The following is a 23,838-nucleotide window of genomic DNA, read 5'->3' on the forward strand; positions in this document are numbered from 1 at the left end:
ACAATCTAAATTCATGTAGCCTGGAGAGCTCTGGATCTTCAGTGAGTTGACAGAAATCATGGTTGGTAAAAACTTTTCATTCTTAAAGCTTGTGTAAAACTGAAATGAGATACTCTCAAGAATGATATCCCTGTAAGTCAGTAAACAGAAGTCTGGCAGTAAGATAGCATACACAGAAAAATTTTTCAACCTGCTTCAAACTCAACTATGCACTAGCACTGTCCAAACTTTGTAAAAGATGGCACATTATGCTCCCAAGACTAAACACAGGGAAAGTACATTAGCCAGCCACAAGCCTTAGAAGTCTATGTTGTTCAAAATTTTGGATGCCTTTTCAATTTCTCAAACCTAAAGACTCAACCAAGGCATATTATTAAGCAGGTATGTTGAGAAGAATTCAAGCTCTTCCAGGCAGTGGCACTATGCTGAGAGCGGTTTTCTTTTATGTGTACAGGCTTTCTTCTACCCCTTTTAGGGATAAACTAAATTAAAATCCTGGTTGGGACAAATGATGAGTAGCATATCCAGCAGAGGAAAAGATAATAAGCTAGTGCCTGAAGAGTACAAACTAGCTTGGGCACACTAGCAGAAGCACAAAGTGGCACAGGCTCTTACAGGCCAGCAGGGACAGTAACTGGATGGACAAAGCAATGATGCAGCAACCTCCATCCATAGGAGACAATAAAGAGGGGAGATGCTGTTGCTCCTTCCTGATCAGTCTGTGCCACCCCTGAGAAAAGGGTTCAAGATTTACCTGCCCAAAACCAGAAAGCCTCTTTTTTATGGCACTGGTTTAACAAATAGGAGTCCTGTGCATTGGCTCCTTTTCCAATGACAGTTTCTGTCTTTTGTTCATTATCTATTCAAAATTCATACACACTCTACAAAGACATGGGCTCAGGGGCTCTCCCTCCCTCCCAAGGAACTTCTTGTCTCACCTGCAGAATCATATCCTTGCTGATTTTCCAACACAGGAACCAGTGAGGATTTTGGAGATGGCCCTGATAATATGAGAGCAATGAACATTAGTACTGACAACTGGCTTTAACCTTGTGGAGTGGGCAGCCCCCAGAGCAGAGGGGGCCTGGCTGCTTCTGCAACTCAGGAGGAAATTTGTCACGTCTCCTACATCCTGGGGGAGTGCTCTGGGAAATGGATTGTTATTTTCCCAGGGAGGGAGGCACCACATGATAACTCATGACAACAGATTCTGCTGCTGCTGCTGTGTCTTGTGTGGAGCTGGTCCTAGCAAGGGCAGCCAGAGATGTTTACCCAAGCACCCACACTGGGGACACACAGGGACAGGCCCTGGCTGGGCTTCAACAAGGGTTGCTAAATTCAAGGTTTTGACTAAAACGAAAATGGGTTTGAGGCCCAAGAGAACAATGAATTTTGTATTCTGGGGCAGTTCAGGCTGTTGGTGGGTGAGACTGCTCAACTGAGCCCCCAAAACCAAGGGAGCCAGATACATCCAGCTGATTAGTAACAATGAATAGGTGGTAGTGAGTGATTCCCAGTTCAGCACCCACACCTATCAGGACCTATCAGGAATACAATCATCTGACCAAACATATGTATCTTAGCCATTTGGGCCAGGCTCTTTTTTAACGTTCATGACGAGAAACAAACAATACCCACGGGTAATTAATCTGATCTGCTAAGGCTGACTGAAAAATTCCTGGTTTGTCTGCTGAGTACAAAAGGAGCTTGTGGTGAGTAGTTCACATATAGGCATGAATATTTAGCCATGCAGGTGCTTATATAAGCATGGCCCACAAGGACTGTCTGTGATGCTGTATTTTGCAGTGTCCCATCACTCAAGTAGGACACTTACCAAGCTCAAAGAGGACCCAGGCCAGGTGATCCAGGTGACTGTACTGCCTGGTTTCTGGTCTTACATGAGAACACATCCCCAGCAACTCAGAGCATGATGCCTGTGTGGAACTTTGAGGAAGCTTTCCACAATTAAAACAAACAAAAAAACAAAACTAAACAAAAACAAGCACAAAACAAATAATAAAAAAAAACTTTTAAAAAGGCTGATGGGAAGGTGACTACAACACCCATACAGGATAGCAAACATTTTTGGGTATCACAAGCTGTCTCCATGGTTTGAAAGATTTCTATTAGCACACACTCACTGGATGCACATCAGAGGCATTCTGTGGCAGTGTTCTTTCCCAGGTGGGTTCAGAACTGAATTATACCAGGTTTTGGAATAAATCTTCAAATTTTATTTCCTCAAAACAATCTGAGGTCTGGTATACAACAGCTGCTGTGGGAAAGCACATGTAGTAAGAAGGTTTGCTCCAAAACTGCACTATTTCTCCAAACTGCAAATCTGTACTTAGGCAATGAGAACCATGTTCCAAAGGCAGCAAAAGTGATAGTCAAACAAAAAGACACCCGAGGTCATATTTTTATTGCTCAAATTGATTCTGTGAAATCAGGGTTTATTGAAGCTGCTATTGGATGAGGATATGTTACGCAGATGCTCAGAGCAGACTATCCTAACTATTCCTTTAAATATACAGAGTCTTGGATTATGCTTTAATCCAAGATTTGGGTCAGTCCTTAGGTTACCCAAACGATGCTACTGTGAATTTCACTACCATCTTCCAACTTTTAAGTTTCTCAATTATTAACTGAGTGTCCATATAAGAAGAAAATATAGCCATGTCTTTCCAGGAGCACTCCTGAAACACGGAATATCATCCACACTTCAGGAAAAGCTGGTTTTCTAGGCTCTGATCCAAATTTGTGAGACCTTATTACCAGGAGTCCAATAAGGCACCCATTTGCTTCAAATGAATTAGGATGTAACAAACAGGGAAAATATTCCATATACAAACAAATCATCAAAGTCTAAAGATTAAAGTACACAATTTTTACAAGATGAAAGACATTTTAATAGACTTTATTCCAGCAGTAGGTCAGCTAGGTCACAGCAGGATGTTAAACCCTGCAATCCATGAGGTATTTTGAAGAGCAAGAAACCAGAGAGTACCAGTCAAGATGACTTACTCTCATATGAATAAAGAACAACGAAACTGGTCCACTTCTGTGTTCCATGAAAAGTTAATTCACCAAAAAAAAAAAAAATGTTTACAGATAAAATCAAGACAATCAATCAGAGACTGGAAAATCAGCATGTCTTGAATTGCCATTCAGAGGGAATTTCCAACTGAGACAACATAGAAATTTTCTTTGGACATATAATAGATGCTGATGTAAATATTCTGAGCCATTTTAGGGGAGTTATACAAATATGAGTCAGATGCATAGTAGAACATATGCAGACTCTTTTAATGTAGTTATTTTAGATGAGCTCTCAACTCATTTCACTCTGTTAGCACATGGTAGTTTTCAAATACAGATACAACTGAATACCTTAAAAATCTAGACAGTATCCAATGAAGGGAGAAATATCTGAGATACTAAGTTCATTGTCATCAAAAATAGAAAGGCTGCTAGCTGAAAAAATGTGAGAAATCCTTGAACAAAGTACCAACCATGTCAACTGTGGGGACAGAGTGAAGTGAAAGAGGAAGGGTTTGTCTGGAAGTTATCACAGAGCTAACAACTACCAATTCACTCTGCTAGCAGGGAAAAACTTAGCACTGTATGGGATACAATGCTGAGGCACAGAAATGTACCACAACTCCCATGCAGATGTCCCAGGGAAGAAGCCTCCTCCTATTTGTGTGCAAGGAGGAGGTGTTACTCTGTGCTAGGAACAGGAACAACTGTATCATTTTTTACTTCCCTGTCATGCTGAGTAAGTGAGCTTCTACACAATGCTGGAAGAGACACCTGTTCTCCCAAGGGCAATGTTTTTCTGACTGCCACTTGCTCCACCTCACTCCCTTTCTCAGCAGATTTTGATCACCTCAAGTATGCAAACAGTGAAGCTGTGGGAAATGAGCTTCAGCCAGTCCCACAAAGGTTTCCACAGCCCCTCTTCACTTGTGCTGATCTGGCTTTGCTGCCAGCTCAGAAGTCCTCTAGGCTGCAGTCATACTCCCCACTGTCATTGACCACACAGAGTTTGGGGAGAAACTTTCATCCATGACCTTATCACTCCCTACAACTCCCTGAAAGGTGGCTGTAGTCAGGTGGGGTTGGTCTCTTTCACCAGGCAGCAACCAACAGAAGAAGATGACACAGTCTCAAAGTTGCGCCAAGGAAAATTAGACTGGCTATTAAGAAAAAGTTTTTCATGGAAAGAGTGATAAAGTACTGGAATGGTCTGCCCAGGGAGGTGGTGGAGTCACCATCCCTGGATGTGTTTAAAAAAGACTGGATGTAGCACTTGGTGCCATGGTCTAGTTGCAGTGTTAGGGCATGGATTGGAGTCGATGATCTTGAAGGTCTCTTCCAGCCTTGTGATTCTGTGGTTCTGTGATCTGCATTGCCATGGCAGCTGCAAAAGAGCTCTCATGAGGAGGTTAGCTCAGGTTGGTAAGCCATTTGTTGTTTTTACACTTGACTCTCCCTTATCTCCTCCACATCACTTTGGGAAACAAGCCCCAGGCCTTGTGATTGTTGACAATCTGCCTTTTCTTCCCTGAAAACTTCTTTTAGCTTTGGGCTGCAATTCCTGCTTACACAGGTTCTTGCAGAGAACTCAGCCTCTACTTTTAAGGTATTGCTGAAAACTTCCAGTGTCTTCCCAGCAAACCAGGGCTTAGATGCCTCTAGAGGATTTCAGAAGTATGCCAGAGTCCCATGAATCTCAGGTCACAGTAAGCCTTTTTTGGTACTACTCTGAATCAACAGTCACACACTCTGTTTTTAATATAGCTTCAGAAAAACAGCAACCTAACGCAGTATGTGGTCCAACCTCCCACAAGAATTCTCTGATGAGGAATAGTTTGGTCAAGCAAATCTTCATTAGATCCAACCTCTGCAGGCATTACACACTAGCACAGGAAGACTATGTCTTCAAGAAGTTAAATAAGGGGAAGAAGCTTCAGGGTGGTACACATTAAGTATGTTAGGCAGGACCTCACCTGCAAAGCTGACAGAGAAACAAACCCACACTGCCAAGATGCAATACTTGACTGGAGACACTCAGTAAGATACAGTTCTGTACACAGAATCAGGTAAGTGCCTGATAAAATACCTACCCTGCAGTCCCATCCAAACTTGGATGCTGCTCCCCTTCCTTGCAAACAAGCACAGTTTCTGGTCCAACTCAACCAAGCTACCAAACTTTCTGTGCACTCCCTCCAGCTGGACCATGTTTCTGTTGTACTGGGCAGCCCAGAACTGGACACAGCACTCTGTGTGTGACCTCACCATGACTACACAGGAGGGAAGGATTGCCTTCCTTGGTCTGCTGGCAACACTCATAAGGCAGCCTGGCTGGAAAAGGTTTGTTTGCCTTCTTCCATTTCAGCATACTGCTGCTTCTGTCAGCTCAACTATGAGATGGATCCCTTGTGGCAGAAGATTCTTTTACACTGAAGAGAACTGGCAAGGGGGCACTTCCAGCTACACTCCAGGTTCGATGTCTTTTTGACTCCTATATTTTTTTTCTCACACACAATACAACTAGGACATGATTAAATGATTAATTCTTTCCTTAACAACACAGTTCACAAGTGGCAGCATGATTCTTTAGTAGGAATCCAAACACGTCCAAATAACACCATTTATTGAAAATGTTTTGAAAATACATTTGCACGTTACAGACAATCTTAGGAAATTCTTCACTTTTCACAAAGCAGTGGCCAGTGTCTCTCATTGGGGAAGACATACAGTGACACCAATTCTGCTGTCATTATTTCTAAGGCACGTATTCACAAACTACTTTAGGAAAGTGAGGCCATAAAAATACATTTTATGTTTCATCACCATTAAAGCTTCTTTTAGTGAAGAGACAAATTTGCTGTCCAACCTGAGATTTTCTAGAGCAATACACCACTTTCAAACTTGCTGTTTTACAAAGCTGTAATAAGGAACATGGTGCTTCTTATTTTTGTGCAGATATTGACTTCTGATGAATTAAAGAAGACACTTTACCCAAAACCAAAATTAAACACAATGCTCAAAATTCAGATTTTTTCTTTATAGGAAAGTGTGTTCCAAGCATCTGGACCCCATCAGTTACATAGCTCAGGTTCATCTTTTCTGACAGTTTTGATGATGCCCCACTGCTAATGGGATCCTTACACCCTAATGCTGCCTTGCACCCAGAACAGCACCTCTCACCTTCCTCTTCTGTCTCAGTGGTTCAGGCTCCAGCCCTGGCTTTTCAGGACTGCCTGCAGTTGAGATGCATTGTAATAACTTGTGATTTCTAAATCAGAACACAACATTCCATTCTATTCAGGAATAAATGCCACAATGATGGAGTGGTCACGGGATGCAGGAAAACAAGGGTGAACCTTACTTAATTTGCTTCATACTTACTTACTGCAATTAGCTGGAGCCCAGATAACACCCCAGGTTTATGACTGGTTTTTCTACAACTTTCATACAAGTGTTAAAACTGGAGTTTAACATAACATATTTACTTTCTCTCTTACAAAATACATATATGAAACCACTTTCTAATATCACTTCTGTAATTTTGTACATCAGAATTATGTTCAGTATTATCAGACTTCCAGAAGAAACAGAGAAAATGAATTTATGTGAAATCAAATTGCTTATAAAAGCAAAGTGAAAAAACTTGTATCCAACATTAATTACTATAATCACATAGACCTGAGATACAGTAACCATCTTTCATTTGTTCATACTGAACAGCAAAAAAAGTAAAAAAAAATATATACAAGCTTAATAGGGAAAAAACCCTGAAACTGTTTTCTACTGCTCAAGAGTAAGACAATTTTCCCTTAAATATTTTAGTGCATTCCCCACCTCATTCTCAAAAACTAATTCCAAGGCAAACTGAAACCAGTCAAATTTTCCTTCAAATCAAGAAAGCTGTGAACTAGTGAAATGATACATTTTCACCTGAAATCATTCTGATATATAGGACAAGATAATAATGATTAACAGCTAAGGTGCACAACCATTTGGTAACTTTGGAAGAGAAACAGCATTTACAAAGAACAGTTTTTGCTACAGAACAGTAAAACTGTCATCTGTAATAAGAATTACTGAACATAGTAGAAGAAGAAACAGTATGAGAACTGCAAGCAGTTTACTCTTTTACTTTCTTCTATTCAATATTGTCCTGTCCCCAAGTTTCTGTAACATAAAAAGAGGGAGAGGAAGGAAGAATAAATGTAAAAAATTCAATTATTGAAAACATTTCCTCTATAATTCAGTTTATTTCATGTTTATGTAATTTTCACTCAAATTTGTTGACTCATTTCAAAGTAGTCCTATGTAAATTCCACAAGTAGATGCATTTTATCAGCATCAAACAGCCTAAAGTGAAATCACAAAGCTAAATATACTCAACATGTGTATGCAGCTGATTAATAGATAGAATTAACCAAGAGAGAAAAACAAATAAGCCAATGCTTTTCTTGTTCTTTTATATCTGGATTTAGTTATTTAATCCTTTCTAGAGTAATTTCATTGAATTACAATTGGTATCCCCTAGGGACATGTTCAAACAAAATCAGCTTGGGTACTGGTAACTACTTAAAAGCATCACAAAAGTATATTCATCCAGGCACTGAACAAATCATTCTGCAACAGTAAACAGAGAACTACCATTCATAAATTTCACTAAGGAAAGCAAGGGCTTTTCCAGAGGGACTGTCCTGTACCTTGTGTTGGTCTCAAGAAAGAGAACCATTGTGGTGTTTGGAGGTGGGAAGGATCCAGGCAAGAGTGAAAAGGAACATTTTGTCTACTTATCTTTTGGTTATTTTAGGACGGTCATCAGTACTGTATGTTCACGTACCAGGTCATTAAATTCTTAACAGTCTGTGCTTTGCTCTCATGATTTGGGAATGGATCATTATCCTTAACATGTGGTACAGGAGAGCAAAAAATAATTCCATTGAAAAATCACAGAATAAATCCATGCATCTAAGGACTGAACAATTTCTAGTATCTCGTGCCACTACTTTAATCATGAAACCATCAGGCAGGAAATGCATCATTCATACGTGGCCTCAATTGTCTCCTTGGCACAGCTGCTTAGTGTCAACACCCTGTGAGACATAATCAGAGTGGAAAGTTGTGCCCCCTTACAAAAGTGCTCAGAAACACTGAGAAGCTGAATGAGAGTGCCATACCAGCCCTAACTCTGATGAATCTGCGTAGGAAAAATAAAGTACGACCAAGTTTCAAGCCCAGATCCTGCAGAGATCAGGTGTCTCACAGGCAACACAACCTCCAAACTGGCTGCCATGTTTACAGGTGAATAAAAAACCAAACAAACATTACTCTGGCAAAGCCTATGGCAAACAAAGCCACAATTTTATAAAACCTGTTTTTATCTCAATTACTTGGCAGATTAAATATAAGTCTTTAATGTTGGGATGTCTTTGTTGTATCAATGCATCAGATGCAATTAAATATTAAGGCAAAATAAAAAGTAATGTGTACACAGTGTAGTTGAAGCGATTCCAAATTGTAAACTGAAGACACAAAAAAATAAAATGTAATTTTAAAATGTATTTTTAATATATCGCCAAACACTAGCACAACTTGGTTTTGTACAGAATCCTACATAAAAGATATACCCAAAATACTAAGCAGACTTTAACATCTCAATTTCAGAGTTAAGCAGCAGAAGAGGAAAACAATAAAATGCTACAGACAAGAAAGAAGACATAAGTCTCAGATGGGACTTGAAACAAATGGGAGAATTAAGTTAACTTTATCTCCTGTTTTAAGTCTAGAATAACTCAGTGTCATAAAGCAGTATCAAAACATTTCAGTTTACCTCAATAGCATCATCCATTTCTGTGCTCTCACATAGTCATTTCAGCTTGTGTCAGAATAAGGAAAATCTTTTTCTGGAGAGCTGTCATCGCTTAGGTCACTGTAGCTGTCACTGTTGGAACCAATAAGAATTCAGAAATATCTAAACCAAATATTTTATCTCAAACCCTCAAACCCACGATGCATATGATCAACACTTTCCTCAAATGCAACCCATTTCCAGAAAACCTCTTTAGGCTCATGCTAAGAACATGGTATTTTAGAACACCTTCCTCTAAAGGAATGGGCCGAAGTTTGGAGTCTAAGACCTGATGCAAAATACTGCTCTACCTGATCAATGGTACATTCAATATTTTTTTGCTTGACTCCTATGTATACATTCTGCATTTTGCTGGTGCTGCTTGTCTATGATAATGGTCAACAAGATAGATAATAACAGGTCTTCAAAGCTAAAATAAAAGGAATTTCTCCCTTATGGTAAAGAAAATAATAGTTTTAACAAAACAAAAAGTTAAGACAACTTTATTAGCTCACAATTCTTCAATTTACACTTAAGATTACAATCCTTGCTTTTCAAGTTAGAACACAAGTAATTTTCATTGCACCAAGCAATATCCTGACAGTTTTTCTAGAGGTTTTATCCCCTTTTGCTGTGTCCTGAGAGAAGCAGACCGAACTGCCATGCAAGTCATTGTTTTATAAGTGGCAAGAACAAGGAAACAGTGAAAAACAGGAATCACCACAGAGAGTGAGATAAAGAAGTGCCCACAAACCACGTTTTCACTCAGTGTGATGTCTATTGGGTCTCCAAGTTTATAATAAATCTAAGTGGGCTTCAGAAGCGCCTCCAGCCTCAACCCCTCCCTACTACACTTCACTTCTAGTCTGTTTTCCAGACATTCCAGCAAAGGGAGCCTAGGGAACTGATAAGTACATTTGAGCAGCAGTAATTCTGCTCAGTCCTGTGATTCTTCAGAGCACAGGCCATGATTAGCACAGTACAAGTTGGGATCTCAGACTTCACTTGTGTGGGAACATCACGACAGCCTTGGGTCCCAACTCTATGCCAGCCACTGACTGCACAGCTGTCTTGTCACATCTTCCTTTTCCACACACCCCTTCATCCTCCAGGCAACAGCACCCCACTCACGGTCCCTCATGGTCCAGGCATGATCTCCTACGGAGATATCAAGCACATGGCCCAGCCAGACAGAGTCTCAGCAGTAGATGCCAGTGCCTGCCTGCTGGGTAATGCTTCAGGGGAGCCATGCAACCCCACAGCTGGAGATCTTTGAGGCTGCACTGTGGAACAGCGGACAAACTGCACTCAGCTACTCTGGTGCTTGTTACTGAGCACTGCTTTGTAGCCTGAATTTCACCCTCTCTTATTTGAGAGAAAAGGAAAACCAAGGAAAGAATAGGTAAAAAAACAGACACTTAAACAGCAGGGGACAAGGCACCAAGAGTCACCTCATTTAAATTCCACCTCTGTTAGGAAAATCTCCCAGTTACAGCAAGTCACTGTACCAAATTTGTGTAAAACAGCATAGATATTCTGGCTGTCCAAACACTAAGACTTTGTCTACAGCATTCTGCCCTTTCTTTGCATGACACACACACTGCTGATGTGGTTCTTATAAAGGATACATCATATCAGGCTAGTGTGAAATGCTCAACTTGATAATTTCATCAGCTGGTGATCAATTACACGGTTCAAGTGAGGAAAGTGTTGTTAACAGTATGATCAAGCATGCCAGATGCACACAGACAAACACAACATCACCAACATTGTACTTACTTTTTTCTGAAAGTACCCATGGAAACATGGAACAAAAATTCAGTATTATTAAAACAGCTTTACATTTTCACATCACAGCAAAATAGTAAATATTGTGCACAGAACAGAGAATAAAACTGATTGCAAAGAACTGCATATTCTTATAAGAGCCTGAATGTAAGTCCAAAGTCTTCAGAGAGCTTATTTTTATTTTAATTAGCTCTGCTGCCCAGTGACAACCACAGCCCAAAACCATGCCAGAACTGTGTAAATAACGCAGTATGGGAGTCAGATGCTTAAGTAAAAGTGCTCACCAACCAATGAAGTGAGTGAAGAACTGCCCAGCCTCATCTCTTGGAGGCAGTCAGGTGCTGGTCCCCACCCAGCACTCTCATCATAGGTCCTCCCCCACTTAATGACACAGCTCTTAAGAGAGATTTGCCCACAGGAGTAGTCACACAGCCTGGATGCTTCTGTGATTTCACTGACTTACCACCCAAACTTCTTAAGCCCATTTTCAGTTTGCTGAAGCTGTGGCTCACTTGGCCACTAGCACAGAGGCTAAACCACTTACTCAGCTGCTGACAATTTTGTTCCTGTTCCCACACTGCCCAATTTCAGTACAAGATTTGACAACTAATCCCAGGGAAGGGCTGTCATCATCACATTCTTGACTTCTGCAGCAGCACCTCATTGTCTCCCCTACTGTAGGGCTGCTCTATGGGGTGTAAATCTGTTTTACGTCTCACAAGCAGGCCACAGGGTGAGAAAGGCAGGGGAAATACTCGGGTAAGGATCAGCCCTTGGGCTTCAGACTCAGGTAGCTGTCAGTCTCTCTTGAACGATATGTCTAAGCATACCCACATCCTGTGGCATCATCTTAAAAATAACAACTTGGACCCCAAGGAAACCTGAACTTCAAGAGTTAGCCTGCCAGTGGACTTGAAAGCAAACAGAGACTCATGAAACTTGGCATGCCTATACCTGTGTGTTACAGCTTCAAACCAGCACTGGTGTCAGGTTTCTAAGATTTACTCTGATGTCAAACACATTACTATCATGTGTAATCTGAAGGAAAACTGTAGGTGGCGTTAACCAGAAGCAAGCCATCTTTTCTCTTTGGGATAAATGTGTACTTTGTTCCAAATTACAAGGAGTTGTACATAGACATTAAACACAAAACCTAAATGGATGTTTTGTGCTCACAGTTGGCAATATTAAGTAACCTTACTTAAATCTGCTGGCTGTGAAAGTGGTGGTGATGAGAAATAAAACCAGCCCAGCTTTCCTTAATGAAATGCTTTTTCACACTGAGCCAACCATTGAAAAAATATGCTTACATTTCTCTTCAGCAAGTTTTTTCTCAGTTCGTGTTCAAAATACTTAGTAATTATCTTGGGCAGGAGCCTCATACCCACTTCATCTTATTTGTAACAATTCTTACAACACTGAACTCCAACAAAAAGGAGCCACTGAGCGAGCACATCTAAGGCCACCAGTTCTAAAAACTAACCCCAACAGTTTTATTCTTCGTTTTGTTTCTTTCCCCTGGTAGGATCTTGAGTACAAAGTGGAAGCCAAGGAAAAAAACATAAAAAAACTCTATGCAGTGTCACTGAATCTAGTCAGTCACTTCAGTTGTTGCAATGAAGAATTTTGGTCACTTCACTCCTATAAAATGGATACTCTGTGAACATTCTGGTTATCACTAGGAAAATCCAGATCAATAATCTTTAGAAACAAAGTCTTCAGCAGTTTCAGGGGAGCTTTTCTCTCATTCATTTTTAATGTACAATTGACAAAAAACTCCTTTTCCAAAAATGTAAGGAATTAAAACAGTTACTACAGTAATGCTATGCCCTGCAATGAGCCAAGCTAAGTGAATTTCTTCCTCAGTGCAAATTAAAGATACATGAAGTACAGATAAATTTAATACAGGCTGCAGTTGTTTAAGTTACTTATCTTTTAAGGACTCAGCAAAAGGAAATCTGCAAATTATTATAATGCATTTTTCCCCTAAAAAAGCTGAATTATTAAAATGATTATGTCATTAAAGCATTATTTTGAATAAATGCATATCTGATTGTGCAAGGGTTATAATTGCAGTCATCCATATTCTTGGTACATATTTTTACAATCATTTTATGGTCATAAAAATCATAGATTTCATTTATGGTCATAAAATTTTTATCTACCATTAAAATGATGGTCATCATGATACAATTCTATGCTTCTATGAAACATAATTTCATTTGGGAATCCCTCAGCACAAACCCAGAACTCCCCAGTTCTGACCTGCCAGCCACCTGGACTCACATAACTGGACCGAGGATAATATTTTCATCTGGGATAGGCAACAGCAGCTCCCTACACTCACTGGAGAGAAACAGGCTCTGGCAGTGTGTAATGTATAACTGACCCACAGAACAGTTATAATGAGCTATTTGGTTCCTTAAAGTGCATTTTCACTTAACAACTACAGAAAAAGACTTGAGGTGACTTGCTCAGAAGGGTTTTCACTGTAAACACCTAACATTTAAATGAAAAAGTTAACTGACATAACTAGCCATGACTAAGTACCAGTATGGCTAAGAAAGGATTTCCTTTAAAACTCTTCTGTAGTTTTCTGTAAGAGCTCTGAGAGTAACAGGGTCTTTGCTGCCTCAACCATCCCCACCCGGGACCTGCACCACTGGAAGCTCACTGGAGCCACAGCACTTGCCTTCTGTGGCAGCTGTGATACTGACTCCTGCTGGTGAGGACACCATTCCCACCAGGACAGCTTCCACCCCTGGCTCCTGGAGTGTCATCTCATGGAGCAGCCCCTCTTTTGCTGCTCTCTTGAAAGTCTTCAAATCACATTTCCTTCAAATCACACGTCTGGATTCAGCAGAAGCATGATGCTGTGCCAAAAGTGTTCCCAGCTGGGGACAACATACAGGGGACATCAGGCACCAGAACGTGTCACACAGGATATTTTCTGTTCATAGGTGATATCCTCCACAGCTGATCTGAAAGATAGCTGGACCATGCCAATGCAGTAAGCACCATATGGGCACATTTTCTGAGTTTGTTGGTTATGCACCATTCCTGCTGTTCTCTAGCTGCTTTTGTTCCCTGTTTCTCAATGCAGCTCATATGTCATCTTTCATTAATAATCTGCCCAGGACTCAAAAGAGTATTCTGTGACTAGATGGCGTTGGATTGGTGCCTCACACTAACATATTCACTAATGCTTTGCAAAAGTTTTCTTTGGCTGTAGTCATAGGCCTACATTTACTCACCCAGGAACACCTCTCATTTGTTACACTTCCTCCATTGTACTTGAGATTTGTGTTTAAATTATTTATCTGTAGCTTCTTATCCTCTTCCTCCAGAGATGCCATTATATTCAGCAGAGATTACTAAATTCCCTACGTACTTTTTTGTTACTTCTTTGTTCTGAATAGCGCTTTCAACTCTTATTCAAATGACATTATTTGCAAATATAATTAATGCACTCAGGCTTACTCTTGCAAGCCATTAATAAAGGTGCTGGTTATAGACAAAGAAGAAATAAAGCCTGCTGATGCTAAACTGGATAAGGGCAAAAAAAGCAAACCAAAACAAAAGAAGCAACATGGCTTTATTGTACACCAGTCGTTTAAGTAACCCATATTATAGTATTCCCAAAGTCAGTTTTTATTAATTTTTTCCAAATGAAACTACGTAAGTCTCAGTAAAAGCCATCAACATTATATGTGAAGTTCCCTTCTTCATCCACTAGTTTCCTATTAAACCCCTTTGTTTTCTCTTTTAAAACAGCATATCTGTGGGTACTGTACACTTTGAGTCTCATGTAGTTTTGGTTTTCTCTGTCCTTGAAAATGAAAATGTAAACTAGCAGCCTCCCACCACATTCCTCACTTTATATGAAATGGTGACTTCAGTATTTCCATGGAAAGGTTTGGGAAAGGTCATGATCTAAAATCATTCACAAGGAAATTATGTGCAGGGCCTTGATGGTTGGGCACTCCTGCCATAAAGCACAAGAGGCTGAAACCACAAAGACAACTTGGGTGCCCAACTAGCACTTCAGGTAAATAAGTAACAATTAATCACTGAGTTACTCCGATCCTTTGGTCAGTTCTTGACTGTCTCTTGGTGTATACACTGAAGTTTCTAAGAACTAAATTTCCCCCAGAGATTGCATTCCAGTCTCCAGCTAGGTATGCTCATGCCTATGTGGGCCTGTGTCTGTACCAGACTAGGCCTCACAAAAATTTAAGAGATGGTTTATTCACTTTCATTTATTTAGGGCACTCTCCCAGAAGTTGTAATGCATCCTTTAAGTTATTATTAGCTTTGCTTACAAGCTAGGGCTTCTGTCCAGGTGTCACATATACTAAAATTGCACCCTAATTATGGGGCTATTAAATTTTTTGCAGTAATAGTTTCCTGTTAAGACTCTTATGCTGAAATACATATTTCCTTTTGTCTCAGGACTTCATCATTCCCTCTCTTTTTAGTGTTTATGGTAGCCATGCATAGGGAATCTGCTCGGCTTGCTGGTCTCCACAAATTCTCTTGCAGCTTACTTTGCCCTAGTCAACAGCATGACTACAACACATGTGGGTGGTGCTGGATGAGCTGTGCAGAAAATCCTCTGCTCACATTTTTCAGCCTTGCTAGGACATGCCTTAACTTCACAACTCAATGAAATCACCAGCACTCTGCAGTTTAAAGGTTTACATTGGAAATCTTTCCACTCAACAGGTGGGTAATATGAGTGGGTGTGCTGTAATTAACACTGCAATTGCCTCCTGAACATTCTTCTGTACAAAATCTTCCTTTTTTTAGCCTCAAAATGCCTTCCTATTCCAGTGCTCTTTCTCAATACACAGGAGTATTGCTTGATTACTGTGTAACTAGGTAAATAGCAAAACCCGCAATTTAATATATTGAGTTTTGGGGTGTGGACTTTTGTTTTTGCTAAATGTTTAAGATTTGGTAGGAGTTTATTCTATGAACATGTAGAAAAAGAGTTTGGTATACGTTTTGAATGATTAATTCAAGTAAGTCTAAGTGGGGCAAATTCTGTAATGCATTAAACTTTAGGTCAGGGTCAGATAACATAGTTGTTCCAATGCTAAATGATGCAAATTAAAAAGGACACATACAGATCACTCATTAAAAAAAAAGAAGTAATTTTTCTTTCTCAGCTAAATAAACAGGGTTACTTATGGGATGAAATGTGTAAGAAAGGGTATTGGGGCCTGTGAAACGAGATGAAGTGTGGGTCACAGTGCCCACCAAGAGTGGAAGACTGAAGATCACTGTGATGCAAGACTGCCTTGCCAAGCACCACAAAAATTTGATTTGTGTATTGCACCAGCTCACCTTTTAAAAAGGTAGCTAGCGTTATGACCACTTCTAAAAATAACAGGCATGTTCCAATCAAGCTGTAGTTTGCAGATCAAAAATTCAATCTCTTTGTATGTACATCGGTGCACGACTGAGTGCAATGGAGAGTGAATAAAATCTGATACCCATAAAGAAGTAAGGAACCAAAACAGATTGGTCTGGTCTGGCTTGGCTGTTTTCCCATTATTACTCAAACTTGAATAAAATTCCTATTTCTCTCTTAACAAACAGACCTGACTTTAATAGAACACAAAACTCAGGAAAGAAAAAACAACTAACCCACAGAATTAATAAGTTTGGTGTCTTGTTTAGAGGAAAAGCCAACATGCCAGAGTTGGATCTGTTCAATGTTATTAGTCAATCATTTCATGATTTTTTTTATTTTTTGTTATTGTGTCCAAGGCTTCCCTCTGACTTCTTTATTACTCCTATTATAATGAAATTTTAACTGTTATTATTATCATTGAAATAAACAAGAATTAGTTAACCCTGGCTAAAAAAAGTATTGGTACATTCAATAAACCAAAGCCTCTGTGTCCAAGACCATGGACTGAGTTTTGGCTGAACCTCTGGCTGTTCTGACCTAGATCCAAATCCTTCTGCAAGTCTAAAGGTATCCCAATTGTTGTATTTCAGGCCTGTCTCCAAAATATAGTATTTATTATTTAGCTAATGCAAAATAAAATCAGCATTTTCTTTGTTGTTGCTATCATCATTCAAGTACAGCTAGGTACAAATTTCACTTCATTTTTTGATCCTCTAGCAAATCTCTTTCTCTATGAAGCTACTGTCAATGGAAGTTAACACAGGAGGCTGTTCTCTTCATTTGAATTTAGTAACAATTTTTTACTTTTTTTCTGATTATAATGGGGGATTCTGGCTTTATCCCTAATAGCCTCTGAAAAGGAAGAAGTGAGGAACTGTGCTTCCTGCTTACAGGTTATTTTACACCCAGGTATATGACAGGCACACACAGCCAAGTAAATCAATGAAGAACTCCTTTTTCTCTTCTGAGCTTCTGAATTGAAGGATGGGATAGTCCCTTCAAAAATGTGACTCTCAAACTGCAGGCAAGCAACAAAGAAAGATTACCTTGGAGACAATTTACATCCACGCTGCAGGTATGCATTCAGTGTCCCAGTTGCTGCTAGCAACAATCCAAGGTATGGAGGTGAAGGTTTCATAGGTCTTGAGGAAAATTCTGGGTGGAACTGAACTCCCACAAAATATGGGTGATCTACAAGACAGTCATCAAAGAAAATTACACAGTGTAGGAAGAAGATAGTCGAAGAACTTTTAGGAAAAACCGCTATTGAAGATTTCAGACTAGTGTCCAGAAGCCAGAGCAGCACATGCAAATTTAAGGGTGAGGCAGCAGAAAACTTCTTTCCACAAAAAGCAACTGACAACAGAGGCACAAGGTTAGCAGGGCAAACTAAGGAAAAAAATCACACTATGATGCATAAAAACTGAATAATAAACCTGTACCAAATGTAAGGGTGTGGGGAAAGGGGCACAACTGGAAAAGTCACAGAGTTTACATATATCATGTTATTTTCACAATATTTTGATTTCCATTATCTATTTATACATGTCTATTGGGAACAATATGCTCAAAGCAGGAACAAACTCAAAGTTAAATCAGGCTGCTGACAGCTTTGTCCAGTCAAGTTTTGAAGGTCTCTGCTGCAAGGATGAAGATTTCACAGACTCTATAGGTAATATACTCTGGTAATGTCATATTTAAGGACATATTTATGTCATAGGACACTTTGTCTATACTGGATTTATACACATTTCATATACTCAAGCAAAATGAACACATATTGGGGCCTGACCAAGAATATTTGAGGGTGCTTAGGGAGCAGGGCAATGTCACTGTGAAAATGGCATATAGATAAAAATCTATAAAAGGCCAGAGGTCCCTGATGACTAGAAAAAAGCAGTCACCATGCCCTTCTTCAAGACAAAAAGAAGGATCCAAGGAACCACAGACCATTCCTGACCTTCAGAAGATGAAAGTCAGAAAGACTGGCACAACAAGCCTGAGAAGAATCTGTCTCTGGATGTAGGGAAAGCACTGGCTTTCCTTAATTCTGACTTTAGCAAAGCTTTTCATATATTTTCCTACCCTTTAAGTTGGAAGCTGTGGACTATGGGTAGACCACAAAGTGTGTTTAAAAAATGGCCAGACTTTTGGGTTCAGAGAACAGTGGTGAGTAGTTTGAAGCCCAAGCAACAGCATACTTGGGGATACTCAAAACTTGACTGATACAACTGTGGAGAACCTGACCTATATTTGAAGGTAGACCTATGCTGAAGCAGAATATTGGACTACAAGATCTCCCAAATCACACAACGATTCTACGTAGCTAATTCCCCTCGAGCTAGATTTAGGACCTTTTTGAAAAGGAGTACATTTGTCTCATAAAATCAAATATATGCACAGTCTTTGCAAAGTAAGACTTTTCTTAACCTATTCTGAATTTTCACCCGTTGTAATACACAGGTGGAGTTAGCAGTATCACCCAAAATGATCTTGGCTGTTACGACAGCTAAATACAGTGCCTACATGTCATTCAACAACCTATAGCTTATACAATTTTAATAGATGCAGTAAGTATTACAAACAAGTAAGACACTTACTCTCCAGTTCAATAATTTCCATCCTGTTCCCTTCTGTATCATGGCCAACAAATTTCAAACCCTTCTCTTCAAAGCAGTCAGTCAGTTCTGGGTTCACCTGAAACATTGAAAGCAATAATAACTTTAGTTCTATTTCATTTTGGATTTAACCAACAGTAGCAGTTAATTATAATGGTTTTTACATGCATACAAGAATGAAGAGAATTACGTAAGGGTTGGGAACTTTTGCTTTCTTGTTTTAACAACTCTGGCATAAATTTGCAAAAGTGGACATATTTATTAAATAAAGAGATGAATCAGTAATTTTAAAAGTTATTATGCAACACTCAAAATTAAAGCCAGGGCCCCTTCTGCTTGCTGCCCACCTGAACCCAAGCAGCCTGCATTCCCCCTTTTTAAAATGGCCCACTAGATGTAGACCTCCCCTTTGAACACTGAATTTCAGTGGTTATGACAAAAGCTGTGATGCAGCTCCTCCTTCAAACTACGGAGCCCTGCAGTGAGCTATCTCATTTCCTTGATGATGCTTTAACCACTCAGTTAATATCCAAACTTTGAGAAGGTTTACCACCATAACGCTCTCTTCCCTTTTAAGGAAGGTTAATATTGTCTGAATCAGTTACAGCATGCACATATCTAAGTGTTCAGGCTCCTTTAGGGACACTGATGGAGTCAGATCCCTTTTGAACTACCTCAGAGATAGCTCCAGGAGTCCACCTTGTGTGTGCCTCGTTGAATGACAGTATTTTGAAGGTATTCAGGCACCTTATCTCAGATGTTTGCACACAGAGGAGTGGATCTATACAAAGGACAGTGCTTACCTCATATCGATGCCTGTGTCGCTCCTCTACAAACGTTTCATCACCATAAAGCTTCCCTGAATATACAACAAAAGAGAAATTTAAGCCAAAGTGTTGCTTTAATAGTTCTACAATTATTCCTTGTAATTTAAACCTCAAAAAAGTCACATTTAACACATTTTAAACGTGACAAGACATTATTCATCTCACTGTGTTTTTCTGTTCTTCCTGAGTGATGACTAGTTTCTTTTAATCTAGTGCTACCTGAGTTTATTTGGGATTCATAGTCAACATTCCTTAACCAGAAATAGCATAGGCAGACTAGAATCTAAACACAATTTAACTAATTTAAATTGTAAAGCTCAAAAAAAAAAAGATCTGACGGAACCAGCAATGTAAAATCCCTTCAGGGTTTTATAACAGTTGCACACAAAAGATGCAGGGAAGGAAGCCTTTCAGTAGCATCTGTTCCATTTTAATAGATTATGCATGGCACCTGGCATAGTACCTCCAAAGAACAGAGAATATTGCTTTTCTGTTTTCCTGATCTCATTACCCAAATGACTCTTGCAGTCTTCTGTGCATCATCTTGAACACTCCACATTTCACAGCAATAAGGAGCAAGTTAGAGGTATGCAGTAAACCAGATTTTAATCATATCTCTTACAATCGTGGCTCAAACTTTGCTCTCAATTTACACTAAGGTCATGACAATTATTGTCTTGCTAGGGGATTGGTACATGAACTAAACTGCCAAGAATATCTTCAAAAATAGTAGAATAATAGTAGTGCCATTTTACAAAAAATGGTGTCTTAAAATTATGGGATCCCCTTTTCAAAACTATTATTTCCATTCAAGTTGTAAAGCATAGGAAAAAGAAATCAGGTTTCCTGATTAAACTACTGTAGCGTTTTATGATTCTTTCTAAAGATCTAAACAGGTCTACACAACTCTTAATATTGGTCAAGGGTTACAACACATGTTAATTTTTATTAACTTTTCCAAGAAGTGTTTAGATCACACAACAACTTATACATTGTGATATGCATATCTATATCACACATAGGCAAAGTATCACCCAGGCCAGTTAGATCACTAGTGTGGGAATGGGAATCTCTAGAACTGCAGACTTTTCATTAAATGTTCATATGGTATTACATTTTGGTCTTCTGCTAAAGTAGATGTCATTTCAAATATTCAGAAGGATACATTCCTTAAGTTTAACGTAGCTAAAGAGAGAATACCTCAGAACAATACCAGGGGCAGGGAAATATAAGAAATACATATTTAGTCAATGGACAAGAAACTACTTTTTACACCTTTGCGGCATCATCTATATTACTACTGAAAAATGGGCTGATTAATAGGAGACAAGGATTACTTCAATTTTTAAATACACATAGATTAAATTAAGTATTTTTTTCTATATTCTGGTTGTTTTTATTTTGTTATCTGAAGCATCCTGTTACAACAAATAATTTTCCTTTCCTGCAACAGATACTTTGCTTTCCCAAAACAAGACTGCTCTCAGGTCCAGGCTAAAAAATAGGAAGAAAGCACTCTGACCTTCCCAAGAACATAATGAATTAAACTGCCACAAAATTAATTTCAGTTTTCTCAACATTTTACTCTTTGTTTTTAAAAACGCATTGGACCCTCTGTGACAGTTTCACTGGGAGTTACAGATGTCTCACATTTCTCTCTTACACTTCAGTTCTCAGTAAATGTAAATAACAGGAAGAGAGTGAATGAGCTCAGGGAAGCTGCCACCTGTTTGCTTAAGATTATAGGATTATTGATTTTCCATGTTACAAAGCTCCTATCCAAAAGGCAAAGTCACAAGAGCAGAAAAATAACATACTTAAAACAGAATTTTCAGTTTTAAAAACAGTCCTTCTCTTCCCCAGTCTCATTGTTCCTCCCATATCTCCAGGATTGTGTTCTGGCATGTCAATAACCTGTAGAGAAAAGTTGTTCAGACACTGTTTCATTCAAAAACAAAAAAATCCTGTAACAAACAATTGCCTAGAAAGTTGCATAGGTTTATAAATGGCAACTTTACATATTTTACCTCCAACCATTCCCAATCATTATTTCTCTTTTGTTTTTCTACTATTTTGTTCTTCAATAATGTATTGTAATAGACTGACAATGTGACAAATGTTTTAATTTAATGTTAAGATGAACAAAAGTAATTTACTAATTTCTTATTTTAGTTTTTTGGGGTGGAAGAAACACCTTTTTTTAAAAACTATACCAAAATGTTACCACTAGGATAACTCTGTCCAAAGCTATTCTTTGTGCTAAGATAGTACAAAGATTTTTAAAAATCCAAATGCATAGTCCAAAAATGTCCACCAAGTGATAAAGACACCATCTCTGGAAAATAAAAACTCCCTGAACCTCACAGAGGCTGAAAGATTATCCTGCATAAATATTCCCATACACTGGGCCATTTCTTATATTGCTCTTTCTTATGGTGAGAGGCAGAACCAGTGGTGTTATCAAGTGAGAAGACGATCTTTCTTGGGAAGTAGGAAGAGGGGAAGGGCACGCAGCAGCAGAGAGGAAAGAGGACACTTGTAGTGAGGTGGTAAAGTTGTAAAAGCAGAGTATGAGAAGAGGTGACTCCAGTATGTGTGTTCTATTTCAGATTACAGATGTAACTAATTTATCACAGGAAATGGAAAATCATCCTCCATCTTCACCTCTGCTAAAGGGTTTCTCAGATTGGTGAAGAGTTCACAAAATACTGGGTTCTTGTATAAGGAATATGTTATTTAACACAGACTTTAAAGACAAGGATATACAAATACTGGGACGAGGACTGAAGCAAATGGGTCAAATGGCTTCTACATGGGGCAAGTGAAACCCAGGATAGTGACTATCAGGGTACATGAGAAATCACAGCTTAGTGGAAGGACTGCACTTAGCATTTTGCTCAGTTTCAAAATTCCCTCAGGGTCTCACAATCCAGTTTAGAGGAAATCTGCCTAAGAGAGGTAAAACAGTTTGAAATTGTAGAAACATGAGCTGCAGCTTTGACCTATGTACTTGTATACACGTAAACACAGTCAGTGAGCAATGCAACTGACAAAGAAAAGTTCTAAAAATACAAATATTCACATATATGGGTAATCTCAAATGGATTTTTATTAACCTTAATTTGCCCTCTGAGAGTAATGAAAACAATATCTGATGATACACTTCATAAAGTGAAGTTATTCAATTTAGGAGGGACAGTGGAAAGTGCTTAACCTTTGGCCTTGCAACAATGCATTTCAGCTGTGTAATTATCTCTGTACAACCTTATACCTTCAAAATGTTATTTATAAGATACATATTCATTATAAAATGTCATGAGCAAGAGTTGTGATCAAACCAGTGGGATATTACAGATCCTTCAATTACCTCTCATAGCACAAAACCAAGGACTGTGCAAGACACTGCGCTAAGCCTCCCTCCACAAATACAAAAATAAAAGAAAACCCACTAATTGAATCCTTACTATTTTAAAAGTATGAAATTTACTAAATTAATTTTATTTTCTTTCATTCAGTTTCACTTTTTTTACCTGAAGTAGTGGCCAAAAAAAAAAAACAACAAAATCCCAGAGGGTATCAGAAGTAGAGCATCTGCTCTGTTGAAGGCTTCTGTCATCCTCTGGCTCAGACTCCCACACGGTGCTGCATGCCCTACAAAAATTTGGCTGGAGAAATGCTATCATAGGGGAGGTTCAGGTGAGTTTCAACACCATGTGTGTGTCTCTGTCTGCGTGTGTAACTTTCCCAATACTGTTAGATTTATAGTAAGAAATGGACAGGGTTTGATCTGTTAACTTTCGTCATAAAGTGACAAAAGGAGCTACTTATGAATTAATAGCTTGGAACTTCTTTGGCTCTGTGGCCCTACAGACCAAATAAAGTAACGAGCATCAAAAAAGCAACTTGCATTAATGAAATATTTTGCCACATTATACAGAATTTATTTGATCAGAAAAAGATGAGCTTTCAAATAGTGGACATTTTGAACAACTATGCAACTGAATAGATTCTCAAAGAGCTTATGATTCCTGGCACAGTAGAAATCAGCTCTTCCTATGCCTTAATTCTTTGAAGGACAAAGAACAGCACAGAACTGGCAGGCACCACAAGCAACAAAAAGTATCAGTAGGGAGGATGCAAGAATAGATAGGTATCAATTAGGTCCCTCTTACCCAAATCTCTGAAAACTGCCAACACTACAGAGATTTTATAGAGAAAAATCTATAACACCAGACAGCCAACATGAAATTAAGAATGAATCACTGTAACTCAACACAAAGTCTAGATATAAAGCAGTCTGATGGCTAT

The 23,838-nt window shown here is 39.0% G+C and overlaps 1 protein-coding gene across 3 annotated transcripts in view; it reads right to left on the reverse strand.

Moving 5' to 3' along the window:
• Positions 1–5,642: 5,642 nt before the first annotated feature.
• Positions 5,643–23,838, reverse strand: part of CTPS2 (CTP synthase 2) — a 59,392-nt gene continuing 41,196 nt past the window's right edge. For all 3 annotated transcript variants that reach the window (XM_062488044.1, XM_062488043.1, XM_062488045.1), the window contains 6 exons: positions 21,348–21,444; positions 19,507–19,562; positions 18,686–18,782; positions 17,132–17,276; positions 8,861–8,971; positions 5,643–7,203 (listed from right to left, as the gene is read on the reverse strand). In XM_062488044.1, the coding sequence (XP_062344028.1) occupies positions 8,902–8,971; positions 17,132–17,276; positions 18,686–18,782; positions 19,507–19,562; positions 21,348–21,444 (465 nt within the window). In that variant the 3' untranslated portion in view covers positions 5,643–7,203; positions 8,861–8,901. The remainder of the gene's footprint in view (positions 7,204–8,860; positions 8,972–17,131; positions 17,277–18,685; positions 18,783–19,506; positions 19,563–21,347; positions 21,445–23,838) is intronic.

The sequence above is a fragment of the Cinclus cinclus genome, chromosome 2 (assembly GCF_963662255.1).
Source record: "Cinclus cinclus chromosome 2, bCinCin1.1, whole genome shotgun sequence".
In the NCBI taxonomy this organism is placed as follows: Eukaryota; Metazoa; Chordata; class Aves; order Passeriformes; family Cinclidae; genus Cinclus; species Cinclus cinclus.